Source organism: Crocuta crocuta, unplaced genomic scaffold (genome assembly GCF_008692635.1).
Source record: "Crocuta crocuta isolate KB4526 unplaced genomic scaffold, BGI_CrCroc_1.0 scaffold56, whole genome shotgun sequence".
Classification (NCBI taxonomy): domain Eukaryota; kingdom Metazoa; phylum Chordata; class Mammalia; order Carnivora; family Hyaenidae; genus Crocuta; species Crocuta crocuta.
Window position 1 is genome coordinate 9,371,181 of NW_027531334.1, and position 25,855 is coordinate 9,397,035.

The 25,855-nt window shown below is 37.0% G+C and overlaps 1 protein-coding gene across 1 annotated transcript in view; it reads left to right on the top strand.

The window, feature by feature from the left end:
• The window catches only part of CBLB (Cbl proto-oncogene B), a 221,686-nt gene extending 196,394 nt beyond the window's left edge, over positions 1-25,292 (top strand). The window contains exons 19-20 of the mRNA XM_077771790.1: positions 2,403-2,522; positions 23,639-25,292. Coding sequence (XP_077627916.1) covers positions 2,403-2,522; positions 23,639-23,898 — 380 coding nt within the window. The 3' untranslated portion in view covers positions 23,899-25,292. The remainder of the gene's footprint in view (positions 1-2,402; positions 2,523-23,638) is intronic.
• Positions 25,293-25,855: the final 563 nt, after the last annotated feature.

A 25,855-nucleotide genomic window follows, 5' to 3' on the forward strand; every position in this document is an offset into this window, starting at 1 on the left:
CTCTGACCCTCCCCTGCTCACGCTCTCTCTCTCTCTCCTAGAAATAAATAAAACATTAAAAAAATTTAAAAAAAAAATACATCTAGTGGCTTTTTAAGTGAAATCATTTAATGGAGCAGTATCATACAGCTGTATTTTATAGTCTATTTATGACCCTGTAGTATATCCAGAATCTAATGTTTAGTCTTAAATGCATGATTAGTAACAGCGTATCTGACAAACCTATAAATTACCCTAAAGAAATTTTCAAGAAGTATGTGTATTGTAAAATGCAGTCTTTTCTCTGACCTATCGTTATATCCGTGATGTTTAAAATGCACAGTAACTGAAAGTAAATTTTATTGAATATTTCAATCTAAATCCTGCAGAAATTTCTAAACTTATGCAGAAATCACCATACTTGGTTCCATTGGTTACTCTTCCAAATCAAAATATTAACATTTGTTGCATGGCATTTGATTTACCTTCTCATTGTTTCCTAAAATATTTCAGCAAAATTAATGAGGCTGAACCATTGACTCTTCAGATATTGAAAGTGCAAAATCTAATGCTAATTTTAATCTTGAATTTAATGAAAGCAAGTTTAGTCGCCTTATTTAGGTCAAAAAGTCTCCAGCAAAGCTAGTTATAATTACTGTACTCAAAAGAGGAAAATAATAATCAAAGATGTCAACTCTTGCCTTACATTATCTAGTCAAAAATCAGTATAAATACGTGTTCATTTTCTTCTTATAAATAATCAAATCCTTATGTATTCTTAATGACAAACTTAAAGGGATGTTCAAACAATGAAATATCAGATCCTTAATATCTACAATTTTTGCCTTTTGGTAGCATTTCAGTTTTCACCGATTTTGAATTTATGAAAAATATTAGTCAACTTGGGTTTGTTTCTGGTAGTTAAAAGCAAATACTTTTGGGGCGCCTGGGTGGCTTAGTCGGTTAAGCGTCCAACTTTCGCTTAGGTCATGATCTCGCGGTTCGTGGGTTCGAGCCCCGTGTCAGGCTCTGTGCTGACTGCCAGCTCAGAGCCTGGAGCCTGTTTCAGAGTCTGTGTCTCCCTCTCTCTCTCTGACCCTCCCCTGCTCATGCTGTCTCTCTCTCACTCCTAGAAATAAATAAAAATATTTTAAAAAAAAAAAAAAAAGCAAATACTTTTGAAGTTTAGGCTATTTGCCAAGCAGCATGCTTGGTACTGTGCGTTAGAGGATATAATTCAAACATGATGAGTGACCCAAGAACCTTACCCTCAAAAGAACTTAGAGTACCTCTGGAAATACTGGCAAACATAAAAGAAAGTAATCTATGAGAGACAAAAACAGAGGATCCAGCGATAGAAGTGAAGTACATTATCAGTACGAAGTACATTATCAGGCTAAGTACATTATCAGTGAATCAGAAATAGCAGAGGTAATGTGGACCTACTCAGAACTGAAGCCAGTTCTATGGATTCTGATCCATATACTACTAATTTTAAATCAGTTAGATTTATGATCCTAACAATTTAATATAGTACCACTGACAAATATTTTTCTGCCTTCGGTTCCAGTTAATAAACATCATTAGAAGTAGAAAATAATTTTTGTGTGCAGTTCATAATTTGCACTTTTTCAGATGCCCCTCTCTGACTGCCAAGGTGGTTGAAAATGTCACTTTTTAGTGTATATGCAAACCTTAATGTTAATAATAGCAATAAATTTTTATCGATTGAATTTACTATTTAGTGAGCCAGTTAAAAATGACTTCTGGGGTGCCTGGGTGGCTCAGCTGGTTACGCTCGGGTCGTGATCTCACGATTAGTGCGTTCAAGCCCTGAACTGTGCTGACAGCACAGAGTCTGGCTTCAGATCCTCTGTCCCCCTTCCCTTCTCTCTCTCTCTCAAAAATAAAGACTTTTAGCATAGGATGCCCAATATAGTAGTGTTTTAAAAGACACTTTATATATACAGGAGATTTATATACATGAATTCATTTAATCCTCACAAATCCCAAATGTCAGGTCCATTTTAAAGATTAACTGATTTGATAATGACACTTATAGGCAAAACTCAAAAAGACATTTTTTACAACAGCTTCTGTTCATGTATAGGACAGAAAGGGACAGAAAATAACAATTTGAAGCAGGTTTTATCCCCAAGAATTTTATTATTAAGATCTGAAAATTTTAAATATAAAATTAGTACTTCGTATTATCGAGGAATAAATAGGAAGAGCATTTTTGAGCAAGTGATGAATAAATTAGAAATAGGCAAGTGATTATAAAATGGTTAATATCAGTCATGAAATTATTTTCTAATTTATGTCCAAAACCTTTGATCTTTATAGAGAATTTCTAGGATTTTTTCCTTCAGCCACTTGGTAGAGATAATCATTTTAATTTGAAAATTATCTTTACTTTTAAGATCCCTTTTTTGATCCAGCAAGTGGCCAAGTTCCTTTGCCTCCTGCTAGGAGATTGCCAGGCGAAAACGTCAAAGCCAACAGAGCATCACAGGACTATGATCCGCTTCCTTCATCTTCAGGTGAGTTAGCTAATAATAGTAATACTGCTTCCTTGTGTTTATGTAGTGCTTGTCATTTTTCGGAGCACCTTTTTATTCATTACAGAATCTATTGAGCACCGCCAGCCTAAAGTATTTTTATCACTTTGCAATGTGCTTATAAAACTTATAAGCAGATTCCCAAGAAACTGCCTCACAAAGAAGAAAAACAATGAAGCCTTCATATTTTCCTTGTTCACTCAGTAAAGCATATTCTGATTGAGAGTCTGTTCCTCCTCTAACTTTTGTTCTGCCGCACCAGGATGAGAAATGGGAGAAACCTCTTCGTACATCAACTTGCTGCATTCTCTTATTTCTCTATTAAAGGGAGAATTCTCTTTAGAATTAATATTAGCACCAAACTATTAATTTTCCAACCTTATTTAAAGGCGATGCTGCACTGCTCCCCTGTGAGCTGTTGAGTGGAATGAGAGAAGGATGTGCCGTTTCAGTAAATACCAGTCACACTCCTAACCGATAATAACGAGAGGCCACTGGTTTGCTTCTTTGAGAGGCCTTCCCCTACCACCATGTCTAATATAGTCCCCCATACAGTATGCAGTCCCTTTCTGCACTCCTCTTGTGCTTTATTTTTCTGCATGCACCTGTCACTGCCTGAAATTCCATTCATTTGTTTGTTTGATTTATTATTTGTCTATCTTCCTTGCTACAATATTAACGCTTTGAAGATACGAGTATTGTTTGCTTCACTGCTGTATCCCCACATGTGGCACATGGTTCTTGGATAGGTGGATGGCTGAGTAGAGGAGTAGATGGATAGAAGGAAGGAGGAGTAGCTGACATTTGGGTTATGCTGAATACACATTTTTCTTTATTGAAGTATAGTCGACACAATGTTACAGTAGTTTCAGGTGTGCAACATAGGGAGTTGATAAATCTATACCATACACTTGCTCACAAGTGTAGCTACCATCTCTTACCATTCACTGCCATTACTATATCATTGACTATATTCTCTGTATCATACCTGTTATCCTCATGACTTACTCATTCCATAACTGGAAGACTATATCTCCAGTTCACTTTTACTGATCTTGCCCATCCCCCCCATACCCCTCCGCTGTGATACCCATCAGTTTGTTCTCTTTGGGTCTGTTACTGCACACACATATATGTACACATATACACACACACATCATCTTTATCCATTCGTCTATCAGTGCACACTTGGGCTCCTTCCATATCTGGACTATCATAAATAATGCTGCTGCAAAAAACATAGGGTGCATATTATCTTTTCAAATTAGTGTTTTTGTTTTCTTTGGGCAAACACTAGTAGTGGAATTACTAGATCATACGATATTTCTATTTCTAATTCTTTGAAGAAACTCCAGCCTGTTTTCCACAATGTCTGCACCAATTTATATTCCCCCCAACAGTGCTCGAGGGTTCCTTTTTGCATATTCTTGCCAACACATGTTATATTTTTTTCTCATTTTGATTCTAGCCATTCTGACTGGTGTGAGGTGATCTCATTGTGGTTTGATTGGCATTTCCCTGGTAGTGATGTTGAACATTTTTTCATGTGTCTGTTGGTCATCTGCATATGTTCTTTGGAAAAATGTATTCAGGTCCTCTGCCCATTTTTTTTTTATTATTATTTTGGGGGAGAAGTGTTGAGTTTGAGAAATTCTTTATATAGTTGGAATGTTAACCCCTAATCAGATATATCATTTGCATATGTCTTCCCTCACTCAGTAGGTTACTTTTTAGTTTTTTCATGCTTTCCTTCACTGTGCAAAAGCTTTTTATTTTGGTGTAGTCCCAATCATTTATTTGAGAAGACCTATCTAAGATAGAAAAATGTTGCTAAGGTCGATGTCAAAGAAATTTCTGTCTATATTTTCTTCTAGGAGTTTTAAGGTTTCAGGACTCATATTTAATCCATGTTGAGTTTGTTTTTGTCTATGGGGTAAGAAAGTGGTTCAGTTTCATTCTTTTGCAAGTAGCTGTCCAGCTTTCCCAGCACCATTTGTTAAAGAGACAGTCTTTCTTCACATTGTCTATTCTTTCCTTTGTTGTAAATTAATTGACCGTATAATCATGAGTTTATTTTTGGGCTCTCAGTTCTGTTCCACTGACCTTTGTGTCTGTTTTTGTGCCAGTACCATAATGTTTTGATTACTGCAATTTTGTAGTGTATCTTGAAATCTAGGATTATGATACCACCAGTTAGGTTTTTCTTTTTCAAGATTTGCTTTGGCTATTTGGGATCTTTTGTGGCTCCATACAAATGTTAGTACCATTTGTTCTAGTTCTATGAAAAATGCTGTTGGTATTTTGATAGAGACTTCATGAATCTGTAGACTGCTTTCGGTAGTATGACATTTTAATTCTACTAATCCACGAACATGAAATACTTTTCCATTTGCTTGTGTCATCTTCAGTTTCTTTCACCAATGTCTTACAGTTTTCAAAGTACAGGTCTTTCACTTCCTTGGTGAAGTTTATTCCTAGGTACTGTGTTCTTTCTGGTGCAGTTTAAATGAGAATTTATATCTCTGCCACTTCATCATTAGTGTATAGAAATGCAACTGATTTCTGTGTATTAATTTTGTATCTTGCAGTTTTACTGAATGCATTTATTCTAGCAGGTTTTAGTGGAGTCTCGGGTTTTCTGTATATGGTATCATGCCATCTGCAAATAGTGACGGCTTTACTTCTTCCTTACCAGTTTGGATGCCTTTTCTTTTTTTTCTCTGACTGCTGTCACTAAGACTTTCAGTACTGTGTTGAATAAAAGTGGTAAGAGTGGACATCCTTGTCTTCCTGCTAATTTTAGGGGGAAAGTGCAGTTTGTCCCATTGAGTATGACGTTAGCTGTGTATTTTTTATATATGGCCTTTATTACGTTGGGGTGTGTTTCCAGTAACCCCAATTAGTTGAGTGTTTTTATCATTAGCAGACAGATGTTGAATCTTATCCAATGCTTTTTCTGAATCTATTGAGATAATATTTTTATCCTGTTCTGTTGATGTGATATATTCATGTTGATTTGTAAATATTGAAACATCTCTAGGGTAAATTCCACTTGATCATGGTGAATGATCCTACTAATGTATTTTTGAATGTGGTTTAATGATATTTTAAGGACTTTTGCATTGATGTTCCTCAAGGATATTGGCCTGTAATATTTTTGTGGGTGGTGTCTTTGCCTTCAGGGTTTTGCCATCAAGGTAATGCTGGCCTTGCAGAATATATTTGGAAGCTTCTATTTTTTTAATAGTTTGAGGAGAATAGGTATTATTAACTCTTCTTTAAATATTTGGTAGAATTCACCTATGAATCTTCATTTTTTAATTTATTTCTGAACTACTGTTGTGACTTGATTACCAATTCAATTTCATTACTAGTAATTGGTCTGTTCGAGTTTCTATTTCATCCTGATTTAGTTTCAGAAGATTTTGATGTTCTAGGAATTTATACACTTCTTCTACTTTGTTCATTTTTTTGGCATATAATTTTTTATAGTAGTAGTTTCTACTAACGCTTTGTGAAATTTCTTTGGTTTCAATTGTTACTTCTATTTTGTTTCTAATTTTGGTTTTTATTTCTTAATGATCCAGCTAAAGGTTTATGAACTTTGTCTGTTGTTTTTTATCAAAGAACCAGCCCTTGGTTTCATTGATCTTTTGCAGTGTTTTTTCTTTTTTGTCTCTATTTCATTTATTTCTGTTCTGGTCTTTCTTATTTCTTCCTTCTACTAACCTTGAGTTCTGTGTTTCTTCTTTTTCTAGTTCCTTTAGTTGTGAGGTTATAGGTTATTTATTTGAGATTTTATTGTTTCCTGAGGTAGATCGGGATCATTATAAATTTACCTTTAGAACTGCTTTCTCAGTATCTTAAAGATTTTTGGACTGTTGTGTTTTCATTTTCATGTTTCCATATATTATTTTATTTCCTCTTTGATTTGTTGACTGAGTGGTTGTTTAGTAGCATATTGTTTGGCCTCCATGTGTTTGAGTTTTTTCCGTTTTTTTCCCCTTGTGGTTGATTTCTAGTTTCATAACACGTGGTTGGAAAAGATGTAGGATAGGATTTCATTCTAATTAAATTTGAGATTTGTTTTGTGACCTAACATGTTCTCTATTCTGGAGAATATTCCATGTGCACTAGAAAAGAATACGTATTGATATTTTTGCATGGAATATTCTGCATATATCTGAAGTCCATCAGGTCTAATGGGTTGTTCAAAGACATTGTTTCCTTATTGATTTTCTGCCTGGATAATCTATCCATTGAAGTAAGTGGAGTGTTAATGTCCCCAATCATAGTGCGGTTTCTTTATGTCTGTTAATATTTGCTTTATGCATCCAGGTGCTTCAATGTTCAGGGCATAGATATTTAAAACTACTAAATCTTCTTGTTGGAGTGACCCCTTTATCATTATGTAATGCCTTTCTTTGTTTCATGGTATAGTCATTGGTTTAAAGTCTATTTTGTCTGATAAGTTGCTACCCTAGCTTTTTTTTTCCCCCATCTCCATTCACATGGAATTTTTTTCATCTTTTCACTTTCAGGCTGTAGGTGTCTTTAGATCTGACGCAAGTCTCATGTAGACACCATACAGATGGGTCTTGTTTTTTATCCATTTGGCTGTCCTGTGTCTTTTGATTGGAGCATTTAGACCATTTACATTAAAGTAGTTAACTGATAGGTATGTACTTTTTGCCATTTTATTAATTTTGGGTTATTTTATAGTTTTTATGTTCCTTCCTGCCTCCCTTTCTCTCTTTACTTGTGATTGATGTTTTCTATAGTGTTAATGCTTAGCTTTCTATTTTTTATGTATCTATTATGGATTTTGGGTGTGTGGTTACCACAAGGTTCATATATAAACATCCTAAGCATATAGCAGTCTCTAGTAAGTTGATAGTCACTTAAATTTGAACCTATGCTCAAAGAACATTCTCACTCCCGCCTCCACATTTTATGTATATGTTTTCATAGTTTACATCTTTTTATTCATAATTTTCTTCTAATTATGACCTTTTCATTTCCTCTCCAAGGAGTTCCTTTGACATTTCCTTTAAAGCTGGTTTAGCACCAACGAACTTCTTTAACTTTTGTCTGAGAAACTCTATCCTTTCATTCTGAGTGACAACCTTTCTGGGTAGAGTATTCTTGGTTGAGGTTTTTTTTTTTCCTTTCCATACCTTGCATATATCATGCCATTGCCATCTGGCCTGCAGGGTTTCTGCTGAGAGATCAGCCTGTGCGGTTTCCCTGGTATATAACATTTTGCTTCTCTCTTGCGGTGTTTAAAATTCTCTTTATGTTTAACCTTTGACATCATACTGAATATGTGTCATAGTGTGGACCCCATGGGTTCACCTTGTTTTTAACTGTGTGCTCCCTGAATTCTTCCTGAATCTTCTGTTTCCTTCCCTAGGTTAGAGATGTTTTCAATGTTTGCTTGATGTTGTCCAAAAGATCCTTTAACCTATAGTCCTTTTTTGAATTCTTTTTTTCTTTTTGCTGCTCATCTTGGGTGCTTTCCATTATCCTGTCTTCCAGATCCAGTTTTTCTGCATCTGCTAAAGTACTGTTTATTTCCTCTAGTATGTTTTTCATTTCAGTTATTGTATTCTTCAGTTCTGATTGGTTCTTTATATGTTTATCTCTTTGTTGAAGTGAGTTCTTCCACTCTTCTCTGTAGTCCAGTGATCATTTTTACGTTCATTAAACTCTTAAGCAATATGCCTAATAGTCTGTGTTAGTTTAGTTCTTTTTCTGTGGTTTTTGTCTATAATTTGGAGCATGTTTCTCTGTCTTGTTATTTTGGTTGATTTTGGTGTCTATGAATTAGGTGGAGTGGCAACTTCTCAACATGATGAAACAGTCTTGTATATGGTCCTCCTTTATATAGACTGTGTGCCTGTTGCATTTGACTGGCTGGCTGAGGTCCCTAAGCTGAAGTGTGCATGGACTGGGGTGGCCTCAGGGCTCTCCAAGCAGAGAACGCCCTGGCAGGACAGCTGGAGTGGGTGCAAGCCAGGATGTCACAGGATGCTCTGTGCAGAGGTGCCCTGGGGGAGTGACCAGAGCCAACATCGGCTGCAGGTGCCCAGGGCACTCAGAGCCAGTGCAAGTGTGAGCCAGAAGTTTCCAGAGCACCCTGCACCCTGGGGTGCCAAGGCCAACCATCTGAAGCTGAAGTGGTACAGGAAGTGTTCCAGGGTTCTTTGTACCTGTGCCATCTCCGTGCAGCAGCTGGAGCTGAGTGCTGACCGGGGTGCACACTCCAGGGCTGCCTTGTGGGACGCTCGGGCCGGTCGGGCTAGGGACCCGGGGCTCAGTGAGGTGGCAGTCCAGTTAAGGTGCCTGGACCCTGCTCCCATCCTCTCTGTTAAGGTGGAGGGGGAAGTGAACTGCGTGGTCACCAGCCTCTCCAACCTGGAGAGTTTCAGCAGCTTTCCCATTGTTTGCCAGGGTTTTAGGGCGTGTCCCTTTAGCTTCTAGTTGTTCTTTTAAACCATGGCTTTTTTTTCTGTGCCCTAGGGCTGACAGTGCGGGTTCCCTTCATTACCACGTCTCCATCTCCCTTGCTGTTTTGTCTGTGGGCCTTCTTTTGTTGTGCAGAAGCTGTCTCTTAGCCCTCAGTTCTTCAAGAATTGCTTTATAAATAGGCGCAGTGTTGGTGTGTCCCCACGGAGGAGGGGAGGTCAGGGTCTTCCTATGCTGCCATTTTGGACCAGAATTGAACCCACGCCTTTTTTGAGCATTATAAACATTTTTGTGTCTCATAGTTATAAACATCAGAAGTTTTTCTATGTAGATTTTTGTCCCCTTTCAAGATTTTTTTAAAGCTCACAGCTCAATTCACAGAAGATTTGTTAATAGTGATAGCCATACATTCTGTGACCTCGGAATCAAGATGATTAATGAGTGCTTTAAGAATTATTAACACAGTAATTCTTAGGTACTTGATGATCTGCATAGCAGAAGTAGAAGCCCCTCTATGGTTTTACATGTCTTAACATTTTAAGATCTCTCAGAAATGTATAGAAAATTTTATTAACTTTTTCAAATTTTGGTCCACGCTGTCTTACCTATTTACTTCTAATCCTTCCAAGATTTCAGATAGATCCACGGGTGGCTATTGAAACACTAGTCAAAAGGCTAAATTTCCAGACAGATGAAAAAATGTGAAACTTAAGGAGTGACATTATCTGACAGCCTCTATATAAGAGAATGAAGCAAATCCCTTAAGGAAATAACATTAAACTATAACCTTGAGGAAAGTACCATGACTGATTTAAAATAACGTATTCACTGCCACCAACTCTGGATTAAAAGAAACATATATTCAAGTTTTTTGAAGAGTTGTGGCCAAAATGCTGTATTTACACAGCTTCTTTACATGTAGTTTTGCTTCATAATATGTGGGCGTTGTAGAGCCCAGAGGAACATCATTCACATATGATTTCAGATGGTAGCAATTCCGATTAGCATTACATTAGAAATTTCAAGGAGGAACTTTGAGTCACAACCTTGTGGAAATATACCCAAAAAGGCATTTACCAGAAGCCTCACCTGGCTTTTGCCAGAGTGATAAAATCGTCTTGATTATTACTCTGAGGGCCGCAGCTAGCTGTAACATCAAATATTTCAACCTCCCTAAACTCTCTTTACAAACACAGTCAAACCACAGAAAAAAAAGATTCTTTTTTCCATCAAGATATTTGTCATCATGTAGCTCACAGGACTAACAGGCTGTACACTAGTGTATTTCCCAGGAGCAGAGGGGACTGGGTTTGTCTTTTGGATTAGGTCTCGCCATTTGAAAACTTGAGACTGGGTGCTATGTGCCTTTAGGATTCTAATAGCCCTTATTTTGCAGTGACGTGTTTTCATTAAGGCCTTTTTATGATGACCTTTAAGGATTCCTACAAATTCGGTTTCTCTTGTCTTTTATGATGTTCTAAATATGATAGTGACTTATTTATCAACTTTCTGTAAAAAAATATTTTTTGTAATTTGAAAATAGTGGGGTTCCTAGGTGGTTCAGTCGGCTAAGCCTCTGACTGGCTCAGGTCATGATCCCTTGGTTTGTGGGTTCTAGCCCCATGTTGGGCTCTGTGCTGACAGCTCAGAGCCTGCTTCTGTGTCTCCCTCTCTCTGCCCCTCCCCTGCTCACATTCTGTGTCTCCCTCTCAAAAATAAGTAGACATTAAAAAGATTTTTTAAATTTAAAAATATTTTCTTATCTAAAAATAATGTATACATGTATGTCAACGTATACCAACAGCCTTCCAAATATTCCAAGTATTCCTTCCCCCAAAATATATTATTTGATGTAACAATTGATTTTTAATGATATGAATGTCAAAATAGTTTTAAAAAAAGTGGATTTCACCAAACTTAAATTTGCATATACCTGTATGTGAGGTAGACATTTTTCTTTTAATCTTATTTCTACACATGGATATATTAGTCACATGATATCCATACTGGCTATGTGTGCATTTTTATAAATTTTCCAGCTCACTTTTCTCTTGTTGTAAGGTATAACGTGCTATGATTTGAATACCATTCTTTAAAAATCCAGGGAATCCAAATTATAGTAGAATAATGATATGTTTGTGCTCGCACTGATTAAGTGTGACATTAGTTCTGGGGAAGCTTTTTCATTTTCTCTGTATTTAGAAGGCAAGTGAAGATAATACTAAAAAACCAGAATTTCAGTACATGACTTACATTAAAGGTGTTTGGTAAAAGCTCTCATTACCAGATATACTGACAAAGGAAGTCTCCTCATAAAAGGAAGTAATTCCAATACTGCTTTTTAAAATTAGGTTAAAGGAAAGCCGTAGAATATTATATGAATTTTATATTAAGAGCAAATATTCTGTAGTTATCTCTGTTAAGATCACAGTTGAAAATCATGGCTTTAGTTCACTCAGAGTTTGGAATGGTAGAGTCCTTAGTAGTAAGATGCTTAAAGATAAATTATCTGTATAAAATTTTGCTTTCTGTTTCACCAAAGGAAAACATAGTGCTAACGTTTTACCACAATTCAACTACCTCAGATGTCTTTCCTTACATACAGTTCTAGTTTCCAAACCACAATATCTGAAATCTTTTTTCTAACAAATTTAATAATTCAATTCTCTTATAATAATTTTTGGATGTATTAAAACATTATATAACTTTAGCCTTACTCTCATAATTAGCTACCACTGTATATGTGAAGATATTTTATTTGTAATTTAATGAAAACTAGATTAAAATATGTGCTTATAAAATCAGAGTATCTCTATGGAAAGCAATTGAAGCTTATGACATAAATAAATTCCATAATTAGTTGATCCATCTTATAGTAAAATAATGAAGTCATAATGGTTTTGTGTTTAAAATTTCATTTAATGCCTTGATCAGTTAAATTTGTATTTTTCTTTTAATTCTCAGATATCATAATTGAGAAAATCAATCTAATTCTTGATATCTGTATTAAATATATCCATGAAGTAGTCATTAACAAAGATTGTCTCAGATTATACATAATAATTTCTAAAAGGCAGTTACTATCGGTCAGATGTTAAGCTATTTTAAGTATAGATACATAGATTGTATGTAGAGAGAGATATATATATAACTATATATGTTATATATATTATGTATTCTATATCATTTGTTGATACATTTTCTGTGAACAACACAGGGACTGTGGCTTTAACCAAAAGTGGACAATCAGGAAGTTGCTTCAAAGTCTGTTTTATCTTAAAAACTTATGCAAATTTTACATTTTCCTCCTTGGTAAATCTGTATTCATTTTAGTATGTTAAAAAATACAGACTTTCTCACATGCTGGAGTAACACTGGTGCTGCACGCAGAGGTACATGGCTTTATAAGCCATGCTCCAGATACTCCTGTGCTTACTTTGCTATCGTTGTCATTGCTCATAGTTCAAAACCATGACGAGCAGCAGGACCAGGATACACAAGGATGGCATTCATTCAGATGCAGAAGTTCCTATAGAGTCAGAAAAGTGCATAGTAATTCCAGTGGACTCCAAAATTATAACAACGTTTCAGGAACTATGAGAGAGTTTCATCTTCTGTTTCCCTGCTGCTTCCTATTATCTACACATTCTGAAGGGAATACGGACCCGGTGTCTCCTTTAGACATTGTAAAAAATAACACGTGGGAAAGTGAAGGCTGTCTTTAAGTTTGGAAAGAGAGGTGTGGAAAGGATTGCTTTTAAGAAATTTGCTCTAATGATGAAAATGATCTGCATCCCCTCCCTTTTTTTTTTTTAATTTCGACTCTTAGTTCAGGTTATAACAGATCTTCCTTAAAAGCCTTCTATAGATTTAGGCACTGACAACAAGTTCCCTGCTTTTTATCCCCTCTTCCACACTTCTCTGACATTACTATTAATTTAGAGTAATTACTGTTCCATAACATTTAAGTATAGCAGTTATCACAGATGTGAATTCATTGTCCTTTCTTTTTAATGCTCTGTATATGTGCTGAAGAGGCCATTACCTTAATTAATTTGCATACTACCTGACTGAGAAGGTATAAATAATACCTCTAAAAATGAGATGGGAAAGTAGATTTAGAAAGTGAGAATTGTACAAGTAAATTGCTTAGCTCAAGGTCACTCAGAATCTTCGTTGCAAAATGAGATGCATCTGACCAATCCCATCTCTGTGTGATGTTCCTCACCTATGTCAAGTCTCTGTTGTAGCTGTCAGTTACCTGGTGCAGAGTTATTCTACCCAATTAAAACAATCGAACAAAAAATTAAGATATGCCAGATTGAATATATATTCATTAATGGAAATTTATATATAACAAGTGGCCAAAAGTTGAAACAGAGTCCATTTTACTTCCATTTGAAGGTTCTAATACATGATAAAGTTGAAATTTCAAGCAGGTGTAAGATTTTGAGGAGATGTCAATGTTGTTTTGAGGAACATTGCCCTAACATTGCAATGAGGACGAGGTTTAAATGAACTGGGATATGTGAGTTTTGAATTTCTAGGGAAAATGTCTATTGGGAAAATAAATCTTTGCTTTAAGAAGGTCTTTTTCTTTTCTTTTTTTTTTAAGGAAACTGTCTTCAGAATCTGTCACGATTCCTTCTAGAGGTCATTCGAAATATCAACTTTTCCCTAGTTGATATTTCAAATATATTTTGTGTGTAAAAAGAAAAAATACCAGTTTCTAGATCAGAGATACCTTCACTACCCTAAGGTTGACTTAATCCTCAGATGTGTGTGTGTGTGTGTGCATGCATGCATGTGCTTCCTCACTTAGATTTCTTGAATTTTTTTTTCAAGAAAAGTCATCTGCAAAGTCATTCCCAGTATTAATTATAGCAGCCTTATAAAACAGATGGCTTTCTTGGGTTTTTGTTTTTTTCCCCCTGGTAAAAGGTACCATTTGTGTGTGTGTGTGTGTGTCATCTACTAGGATCAAAAATACATACCTTTAGGGTGAGGAAAAGATGGTAGAGCCATGGATCCTGAGCTTTCCTCTTCCTCCAACACAGTAAGTCTGCAACCACGCATAGAGCAGCTGTCTCTGAGAATGACCGAAAGACTAGCAAAACTGCTCTTCCACAACTACAGATAAAAAGAAAAGCCACACGGAGAAGGGTAGAAGGGACAGAGAGGAAATATGGCTGTGAACCAAACCCCTGGCACAGCAGCCCACAAGCAGGAGGGATATCACAGGGACAGAGGTCCTCCCTGAGGAGCAGGCAGTTCATACTCCACACTGGGTACCTCCCCCACCAACCCTAGGACCTGCACCAGGAATAGGAGACACCAAAATATCTTTGAAAATAGTGGGGGCTTAACTCTAGAAGAGCCTGAAGGGCATAGGAAATTCAGACTCCACTCTACTCTAAAAGGGCTCACACATAAACTCCCTCTAAGACTTAGCACAAAAACACCACTTTGAAAAGCACTGGTGCCGTTAGTGAAGATTTATTATCATAGAGCATGTGCAGGAGGGGCAGAGAGCTGCAGAAACTTTTTCCAGGTATGGAAGTGTTGGCAGGCACCATGTTTCTTGCTCTCCTTTAGCCCAGCTAGCCCAGTGCTGTTGGTCACCCGTTCAGACACCCTCCATCTGCTTTCCTAGCACTGCTCACCCCACCCAGGCATTCCCCTGTGGACCCACCCTGCCCCTTCCTACAGATGTCCCCTGCTCTGCCACACCTGGAGGGCAACCGTGGTCAAGACCACCATGCTCCTCCCCAAAGCAACTCCTGCCCTGGGGCTGGGAGAGGCTAGCCCCCCCACCCCCACACGTAGCCCACATGGCATACCCCTGGAGCATCTGTTTCTGATGACGGGGGAAGACTGTACTTCTGGGCCCTATAGGAGACCTTCTACACAAGGCCACTATCTTCAAGATCAGGAGACATCATTGTTCTACCTAATATGTAAAAACAGAAACAGACAAAATGAGGAGACAGAAGAATAATTTCCAAATGAAAGAACAAGACAAAACCTAAATGTGTGTGTGGGGGGGGGGGGAGAAAAACTAAATGAAACAGATAAAATAAGCAACCTACCTGATAAAGAGTTCAACTAAATAAATGGTCTTAAAGGTGCTCTTAGACTTGGGAGGAGAGCGAATGATCTCAGAATTTCAACAAAGAAAATATAAAAAGGAACCTATCCGTGCTGAAGGATACAGTAACTGAATTGAAAAAAACACTAGAGGGAATCAGCAGCAGCTTAGAGGATGCAGAAGAATGAATCCGTAAACTCGAAGGCCAAGTAGTAGAACTTATCCAAGCTGAACAGCAGAAGAATAAATAATTTTTAAATATGAACATAGGTTAAGAGACCTCTTGGACAACATCAAACATACTAACATTTATACTATAATGGTCCCAAAAAGGGAGAAGAGAAAAAGGCAGAAAACTTATTTGAAGAACTAATAGCTGCAAACTTCTGTAACTTGAGGAAAGAACATTTTTAGGCTCAGGAAGCACAGGGAGCCCCGAGCAAGATGACTCCAAAGAGATTCACGCAAATACACATAATAATTAAAATACCAAAAATTAAAGATAACAGAATCTTAAAAGCAACAAGAGAAAAGCAACTTGCTATGTACAAGGGAACACTTATAAGACTTTCAGCTGGTTTTCCACAGAAATTTTGCGGGCCAGAAGGGAGTGCATGATATCCAAAGTGCTGAAAGGGAAAAAGAAAAAAAAATAAAAAACCTACTACCAAGAATGCTGAACTTGGGAAGATTATCATTCATAATTGAAGGAGAGAGAGTATTTCCCAAACAAAATATAAAGGAGTTCATTATCATTAAATGGGCCTTATAAGAAATTAGAGACTTAAGTGGAAAAATTAAAATGGCCTTATATAGTAACACTAGTAGCTCAGTTACTTATAAAGCTTCTATGAAGGTCATAAGACAAAAACCGTAAAATCAACTGTATCTACAATTAAGGAATACACATAATTAAAATATAAACAATGTTACAGAAACACATTAAAAAGGTAGAGTTTAAAAAGATAGTGCTTTCAGAATGAGTTCAAACTTAAGGGACAGTCAGAATAAACTGCTATATAAATAGACAGTTATATATGAAACTTAGAGTAACAACAAACCAAACCCTATAATACATACACAAAAAAGAAAGAGAAGGAAAGCCAAACATAACACTAAAAAATGTCATGAAATCACAAGGGAAGAGAGCAAGAGAAAAAAGGAACAGAGAACTGTGTAAACAACCACAAAACAAAGTAGCGGTAACTATATACCTATAAATAAGATCTTTAAATACAAGTGGACTAATTGCTCCAGTCAAAAGACATAGGGTGAATGAATGGATAAAAAGAGTCCATTGAGGGGCGCCTGGGTGGCTTAGTCGGTTAAGCATCTGACTTTCACTTAGGTCATGATCTCGCGGTTCGTGGGTTCGGGCCCCGCGTCGGGCTCTGTGCTGACTGCCAGCTCAGAGCCTGGAGCCTGTTTCAGTCTGTGACTCCCTCTCTCGCTGACCCTCCCCTGCTCATGCTCTGTCTCTCTCTCTCTCCTAGAAATTTAAAAAAAAAAAAAAATTAAAAAAAAAAGTCCATCTATATGATGCAAGAGGCTTCGCATCTTAAACACACATACAAACTGAAAGTGAAGGCATGGAGAAAGACTTTCCATGAAAATGAAAAGAAAAAAAAAGCTGGGGTAGCAATATTTACATTAGGCAAAAAAGACATTAAAGAGGATATTATGTCAGGATAAAGGAATCAATCTAACAAAAGGTGATAACAATTGTGAATAGCTAAGCACCTAACATAGGAACACCTAAATACACAAAGCAAATATTAACAGACATAAAAGGAGAAATTGACACTAATACAATAATAGTAAGGAACTTTAGTACCCCACCTACATCAATGGATAGATTAACTAAACAGAAAATCAGTAAGGAAACAGTGTCTTCGAACAACACATTAGACCAAATTGACTAAGATTTATATAAAACATTTCATCTCCAAATAGCAAAATACACCTTTGTAAGTGCATATGGAAACTACTTAGGATAGATCATGTTAGACCATAAAAAAGTCTCCAGAAACTTAAGAAGATTGAAACTATGTACTGCATCTTTTCTGAGCACAACAATATGAATTTAGAACTCAATTACAGGAACTGGAAGAAACAAACACATGGAGACTAAACAACACTTTTCTGAACAACCAGTAGGTCAATGAAGAAATCAAAGAGGAAATAAAAAATACCTTGAGGCAAGTGAAAATGGAAATACAATGTCCCAGAATCTTTGGGATGCAGCAGTAACAATCCTAACAGGAAAGATTATAGTCATACAGGCCTACCTCAAGAAACAACAGAAATCTTGAACCATTTAACCTTCCATCTAAAGAACTGGAAAAAAGAACAAAGCCCAAAGTTCAAAGAAGGAAAAAAAAAATAATAAGGATCAGAGTGGAAATAAGTGAAATAGACTTTAAAAAAAAAAACAGTAGAAAAAGATCAGTAAAATTAAGAACTCATTCTCAGAAAAGATAAATAAAAGTGACAAACCTTTAGCCAGACTAATCAAGAGAAAGGATTCAAATGAAATCAGAAATTATTGTAGACCCTAGGTCTGGAGTTCTCTCCTGTCCATCAAGAGAGTGGACACAGGATTAAAATGCAAGAGAGGCATTAGTCCTGGAAGAGACAAGAGCCCGTGTAAGGGTCCGTGCTCTGTTTTTATAAGGATCTGGATGTGCACAAAGAGATGAGACCGTGAACATTAATTCGGGTGTGTGAGGGAAAGGATGTTTCGAAGATAGGCAGTGTTAGGAATCTGGGTCAATACAAAACAAAATCCTGGCACTGGGCAGATGGTTGTTTATGGCAGGCTGGAGGCACCATGTCTGTTTATCTTAGCTTGCCTAGGAGATAAGACAGATAGAGCATGCTACCTTAGGGTCAACAGGAAACCTTTCTTTTGCTAATAAGCTCCCTCTGGGCAACTTCCCCCTCCTGTGGTCTATAGCTCTGTTTACCTGTTTACCTCTGCTGGTCCTTCCCTCCCATGAAAGCAGCTTTCTGCTATTGTACTAAGTTGGGGGGCATTTCCGCCCTGAATACCTAATCTTGGATGCTTTCATCCTGAGGCTTCCATTCCTGTATGCCTTGTTAACCCATGGGTGTAAACTCAGGGAATTCCTGAGTTTTTTCCCCACAATAAATGAATGAGGAAAATTAACAACTGAAAAACAAAGTGTAGAAATGGCTACTACAAAGAACTATTCAGGGGCACGTGGGTGGCTCAGCTGTTAAACATCCGACTCTAGATACCAGCTCAGATGAGGATCTCCTGCTTTGTGAGTTCAGGTCTGCATCAGGCCCCATGCTGACAGTGAAGACCCTGCTTGGGATTCTCTGTCTCCTCTCTCTCTGCCCCTCCCCCATTCTCTCCATCAATTAAAAAGAAAAAGAATTATTCACCAACAATTTGGACAACCTAGAAGAAATGATAGATAAATCCCCAGAAACATAATCATCCAAGACTTAATGAGAAAGAAATAGATGATATGAATAGACCAATTACTAGTAATGAAATTGAAACAGTGATTTAAAATTCTCAAGAAACAAAAGTTCAGGACCAGACAGACCAGACAGTGAATTCTACCAAACACTTAAAAGAGTTTAATACCTATCCTTCTCAAAATATTCCAAAAAAAAAGCTGAAAGGAATACTTCCAAATTCATTCTACAGTACCAACATTAGTCTGAGAGCAAAACCAGACAAATATACTATTAAAAAAATTATAGGCCAATATCCCAGAAGAACATGGATGCCAAAATCCTCAATAAAATATGAGCAAACAACATTCAAAAATATGTTAAAAGGATCATTCACCCCAGTCAGGTGGGATTTATTCCAGTAATGCAAGGATGATTCAGTATCTGCAAATCAGTGTGATGCACATTAACAAAGTGAAAGATAAAATCCTATGACCATCTCAGTAGATGCAGAAAAAGTATTTAACAAAATTCAACATCTATTCATGATAAAAACTCCCAACAAAGTAAGTATAAAGGGAGTGTACTTCTAACATAATAAAGCTATATATCACACATTCACAGTTAACATACTCAAAAGTGAAAAGCTAAAAGCTTTCCCTCTAAGATCAGGAACCAGATAAGGATGCTTACTCTCAGAACTTTTATTCAACATAATACCAAAAGTCCCAGTCACAGCAATCAGACAAGAAATAAAAAGCACCCAAATTGGTAAAGAAGTAAAACTGTCATTATTTGCAGATGACATGATACCACACAGAAAATCTAAAGACGTCACCAAAATCTATTAGGATAAATAAATTCAGTAAAGTTGCAGGATTAAAATTTAATATAGAGAAATATGTTGTATACTAATCATGGACTATCAGAGAAATTAAGAAAACAATCCCAGGGCACCTGGGAGTTGATTGGTCTCCCGACTCTTGATTTTGCTTCAGCTCAGGTACTGATCCCAGGGTTGTGGGATCAAGCTCCATGTCAGGCTCTGTGCTGAGCATGGAACCTGCCTAAGATTCTCTCTCTCTCCTCTTCTGCCCCTCTTCCCCACTCATGCTCTATCTCTAAAATAAATAATCCCATTTTCAGTTGCATCAAAAAGAATAAAATGCCTAGGAATAAACGTAACCAAGAGGTAAAATACCAGTGCTCTGAAAGCCATAAGACACTGGTAAAAGAAGTTGAAGATGGCACAAATAAATGGAGATTAGATAATATCATGTTCATGGATTGGAAGAATTTATACTATTAAAATGCCCATACTACCCAGAGCTATCTACAGGTTTGATGCGATTCCTATCAAAATGCCAATAACATTTTCACAGACCTAGAACCTAGAAATAGTATGAAAATTTGTATGGCTCCACATAGACCTCCAACTTTAGTCTTCTTTCTCAAGATTGCTTTAGCTGTTTGTGGTATCACACTGCCATATTAAACTATATTACAAACTATAGCAAAACAGTATGGTACTGGCAAAAAAAAAAAAAATAGACACATCAATGGAACAGAATAGAGAGCCCAGAAATAAACCCACACTTTTATGGTCAATGTATGACAAAGGTGGCAAGAACATAAAATGGGGGAAAAGAGAGTCTTTCCAATAAATGGTATTGAGAAAGGTAGACCAGTTTCTTATACTATATACAAAAATAAAGTGGATTAAAGACCTAAATGTCAGACTTGAAACCTTAAAACTCTAAAGAGAAAACATATACACTAATTGTTAGACATTAGTCTTAGATAAAAAGCTGCTATCTCCTCAGGCAAGGGTAACACAAGCAAAAACAAAGAACTGGGACTATTCCAAACTGAAAAGCTTTTGCACAGCACAGGAACCATCAATAAAATGAAAAAGCAAGCTACTGAATGGGAGAATAAATACGTCTGCAAAGCATATACCCAGTAGGAGGTTAATATTCAAATATATAAACTCCTACAACTTAACACCAAAAAACCAATCCGATTTTTTTTTAAATGGGCAAAGAAAACAAAATAGTAAATAAATAGAGAACGTAACTAGACATTTTTCCAAAGACAACATATAGATGGGCCAATAGACCTATGAAAAGATGCTCAACATCACTAATCATCAGGGAAATGAAAATCAAAGTCACAGTGAGAGATCACCTTATACTTGTCAGAATGGCCATCACCAAAAAGACAAGAAATAAGTGTTGGAAGGAGGTGGAGAAAAGTGAACTCTTGTGTACTGTCAGTAGGAGTGTAAATTAGTGTAGACACTATGGAAAACATGTTTCCTTTAAGAAAATAAAACTACCATATTATCCAGCAATTCCACTTCTCCTATTTACCCAAAGAAAATGAAAACACTAAAGAAATGTGTGCACCCCTGTGTTCATTGCAGCAGTATTTACAATAGCCAAGACTTGGAAGCAATGTAAGTGTCCTTCCATAGATGAATGGATAAAGATATATGTACACACAGAAGGACATACTGGAATATTAGCCATAAAAAGTGACATTGCCATTTGAAATAATGTGGATTGACTTAGACAGTATTATGCAAAACACAGTAAGTCAGACAAATATCATATGATTTTGCTTGTATGTACAATCTCAAAGAAAGAAAGAAAGAAAACACATACCTACAGAGAACTAGTGGTTATCTTGGGGTTGGAGAATGGGCAGAATTGCTGAAGGAGATTAAGAGGTATAAACTCAGAGGGGCACCTGGGTGGCTCAGTGGGTTAATCATCCGACTTCAGCTCGGGTCATGATCTCACAGTTCGTGGATTCAGTCCCCATGTCCGGCTCTCTACTGTTAGCATGGAGCCTGCTTCAGATCCTCTGTCACACACACCCCCTTTCTGCCCCTCCCCTGCTTACACTCTCTCTCTTAAAAATAAACATTAAAAATAAAAGAGGAACAGACTTTCAGTTATAAGTACAGCATAGGGAATATAGTCGATAATATTGTAATAACTTTCTATGGTGACAGATGGTAACTAGACTATGGTGAGCATTTTGTAATGTATATAAATATCAAATCACTGTTGTACACCTGAAATATAGTATTTTATGTCAGCTCTACTTCAGTTAAAAATACATATGCTTATTAAATTTAAAAGTTCTAAATCTTAAGACTTCATTGTCAGTTATACTATTCAGTGTGTCTCTGGCTGCCACAGTAGCCTTCTCACTCATGTGATATATTTAGCTGTTCTTTTCAAAGATCCTTGACATTCATGTGCCCTTCTCAGTATTTTGGACAAAGACAAAATAACAGTATTAGAAAAGCTCTTAAAGAATTACCTGTAGAATATAAGGAATTTAGACTTATATTTAAGTCTGGTACTTTTCTCACCCAAAAGTAAATCAGAACAGACAAGATTTCAGTGTATGAATTCTGTGGTGATTGATTAAAGAAAATCTTGCTAGAATTTCTAATCTTTTTTTTTTGGAAATGATTAGAACCAAAGTAAAATTTATTGTCCATCTCTGCATGACATAATGGAAATACTTATTAGAAAGTAAATGGAACCTGAAAACAGTTAAGAAATACAATTTAGCAGACCATACTAACTTGAGATGTTTAGTTACACATGCAAGAAACAGTGCAGACTTGAGCAAGAACCAGAAATTAATGTATGTTCTTGTACATGAGCATAATTTAATAAGCTGTATCTATAGCCATATATATTTTTTTTCAAACTGGGCAGTATCGCATAAGAAAGGAAAATTTAAAAATAAAACTACCATACAATTTGGTGTGGAACTATATTCGTATTGGAGGCTTTCATGTATGTATTCTATGCTGCTATACTGCTAGAATTATAACAGGATAATTTTTACATGTTACCTTCTCATGGAAAAATAGACTTCTGAGAAAAATATAAAAGAATGGATAATTTTTAATTCAAATTTGATTATTATTGAAGATATCATCTTTCAGTTTCCCATGAAGGCATTAGGAAAGTTGGCAAAGCAGCAGAGACCAGGAAGGAGAGGATGGAGACAAGTCACAAGGCATTTGGATTGTACCTTCACTTCCTCATTTACTTAACTGTCCTTAGATTTACCATTTGACATTTGTCAGTGACCTGAGGAAGATATTAAAGAAGCATAGATATTTAAAGAGTCTTAAACCCATAAATGTATTGCATGGCATAAATTTGACAACTGTTTTCATCTTTTTTTAATTTAGGCTTTTGAAATATAGTACCAAGTATAGATATAATGGAACTCCACGACAGAAGTGCCTTTTCAAGTTACTGGCCCATGCCCTGCTCATCTGTGTGGCGTGGTGGACTATCATTTTTTCTCTTAGTGAGATTACTCTCCATTCATGGTTACCAGTGCCATTTGATTTAACTTGGAGAAACTTATCAGGGGACTGATCTGGAGCCCACATCTTCACTGCTGAGGTTTCTGCCGGCTTTGCTTTTCCTTTAGCAAAACTTCCTAAGTTGGAATCTGGATAAAGTAATTGAATAAAGCACTGAGTTCACTTCTGTTCAGCCTGTTAACTAACAGTGGACTCGAAGCATCTACTGTACACCCCCCCTTCCCCAGCACAGCTGCCAGCATTATTAACTTAAAAAATCAGATAGGCCGAGACCCTACATTGCATTTTACTCAGAGCAGTTGTGCTGTGACCTGGGTGGAATGGAGAACCTGATGGGCGTGCCCTTCCAGGAATGTTGACAGCCTTGTAACGGTTTCCTCTGGCAGAAACTTACCAAGAAAGTTCCTTCACCATAGTCACAAAAAATAAGCTGTGTTCCCATTCTTTCTTTTTCAATTTCCCCCCTTTTCTATCCTGTATTTTATATGGCTTAAAGAATAATCTGTAGAATTGGGAAGAAATTTGTATTAATTTCTCAAACTTCCAATACATTCTAACTCCGGTTTTTAAATGTTCAAGATGGGGACAATATAACCTACCCTACAATAGTACATAAAAATGAGAAAAAAGTTTGTTTATGGAGAAAATGAAAAACAGTGTTTTCATACAGAATGAGATCATACCGATAAGTTGTCTCTGTTTTTATCCCATTGTTTACATCATCTCTGTCTTTTAAAATCTACGCAGATGGTTCACAAGCACCAGCCAGACCTCCTAAACCACGACCCCGCAGGACTGCACCGGAAATCCACCACAGAAAACCCCACGGGCCCGAGGCAGCATTGGAAAACGTTGATGCAAAAATTGCGAAACTCATGGGAGAGGGTTATGCCTTTGAAGAAGTGAAGAGAGCCTTAGAGATAGCCCAGAATAACGTTGAGGTGGCACGTAGCATCCTCCGAGAATTTGCCTTCCCGCCTCCAGTCTCTCCACGTCTAAATCTATAGCAGCCAAGACTGTCAACACCAAAATGGCAAGCAATCGATGTTCCAGGATCGTGGAAAAGAGACAAGTGAGAGAAGGTGTCTCCTCATGTGGCATCTTGAGAAGAGGCTTGGAAGTGCTGCTTCTCAGAAGACAGCTGCTTGCTCAGGATGTCAGCAGCTGCGCTTATTTCTGCTAGCCATACTTCTAAATCAGGGTTGAACTGACAAAAATAATTTAAAGACGTTTACTTCCCTTGAACTTTGAGTCTGTGAAATGCTTTTCCTTGTTTACAAGTTGGCGAGGTTGCGGTTTGTTTTTAGTTTTGTTTTAGGGTTTTTTTTTGGTTTTTTGATACCTGTACTGTGTTCTTGACAGACCCTTGGTAGAGTGGTCAGGTCTGCTGTAACATCTCCCACCAATTCCCTCGCTGTCCACGTCAACAGCTAAGTCCCATGTCCATTTTGATATCTCCCACCACGCCCCGTGCCCACTCCTACCCAGGTCCAATTCCATTTCTCCCATTTACAAGATGCTTTAAAGGTTCTGATTTTCAACGTATCTAACTAATGCAAAAAAAAAAAAAAAGTGTGTGGCCTTCACTACTGAGTCTTTTCTTTGGAAACCTTTGCTGTTGTGAGATGGGAAAATTATGAATGTATAAAGCCTTTTTTTGTCAATGAACTAACTGCCTTCTGATAAGGGGTTTTCATATGATCTAAAGGAACATCCCTTTTTAGTATAAGTTTTATGATCCTTAACCTCCCATATTCTCATCTTTGCCATCCCAAGGGTGTCACTACTCTGTAAAAATATAAAATATTAGAAAGCAACTACTGCAGATGTGGGAGAAATACACTTGCACATGTCAGTTCCGTACTGAAGTTATATAATGAGGTCCCCCGACATTTATGCCTGCATCACTTTGAGGCATGCTGAATAAGAGGGCCATCTCCCTGAAATATATTAATTTTCAGATAAAATTGTACCTTTCCTGAAGTGGAGTAGAGTTCATTTCCTATTTGAGTGATTACACTCTGGTACCTAACAGGTTTAGGAACCAGTTGACATTGCAGTGGAAAAGTACATCTTTGATGCACTGTTAAGTGCCAATGCTACTGTGGCAGTGTTGTTTTGTTTTTTGGTTTTTTTTCTTTTTGGCAAAATCTCTCCAGTCAAATTAGAGTTCATATTTAATTTGTAGATTCCCACTGCTCCATCCAGAGGAAAGAAATTCATATAGTTTTGGTTTGTTTGTTTTTTTTCAAAATGGGGGTTGGTTTTCAGAAACCACATTATTTTAATCAAGCTGCAAATATTTATTGAGCATCTATGATGTGCTTGATGCCTTAGGCACTAATGTTTTTAAAGCACAAACTGTCACAAGCTGATTCCAATATAATGATTTGTTATTCTTTCTCTGTGCTTTTGGTGGTAAAAGTCTCTCTCTCTAATGGACAAAGCCCAATGAGTGAGAAGTGGAGAAATGAGACAAAAACTAAGCCTGTGTAAAATGCTGGAACCCACAGAAGGTTTCCTAAATATGGACTAACTGCGGGTTTGTGCACCTTTCTACCACTCATTTCTAAACTTCACACCCAGTGTGATGTAATAGGATCCATCTGACCGTGAGCTTCAGGATTTGAAAGGATAAGACCAAACAGCTAGCAGGACCCCACGGAAGTTCATGTTCAGGACTGGAGTAGACACCAGATTGACCTGGGGAGGGGAACTAATGCATTGTTTTCAAAGAGGCATGTGACAGGTGTCCTTACTTGTCAGTTTGGCTATCATGATAGGAGGTATATGAGAGGAGTCACGGGTCTTGGGTGTTTAATTTCTTCAAGTGATTCTGCACTGGTTAATGTCACTGGAGAGGAATTTTTACTTTTCCTTAGATGTTCTTCCTGTGAGCAGGTAGAAGAGTACAGTTTTTTACACTTTTAATAATTGCACAGGCTAATTCCTCATTGATTTATG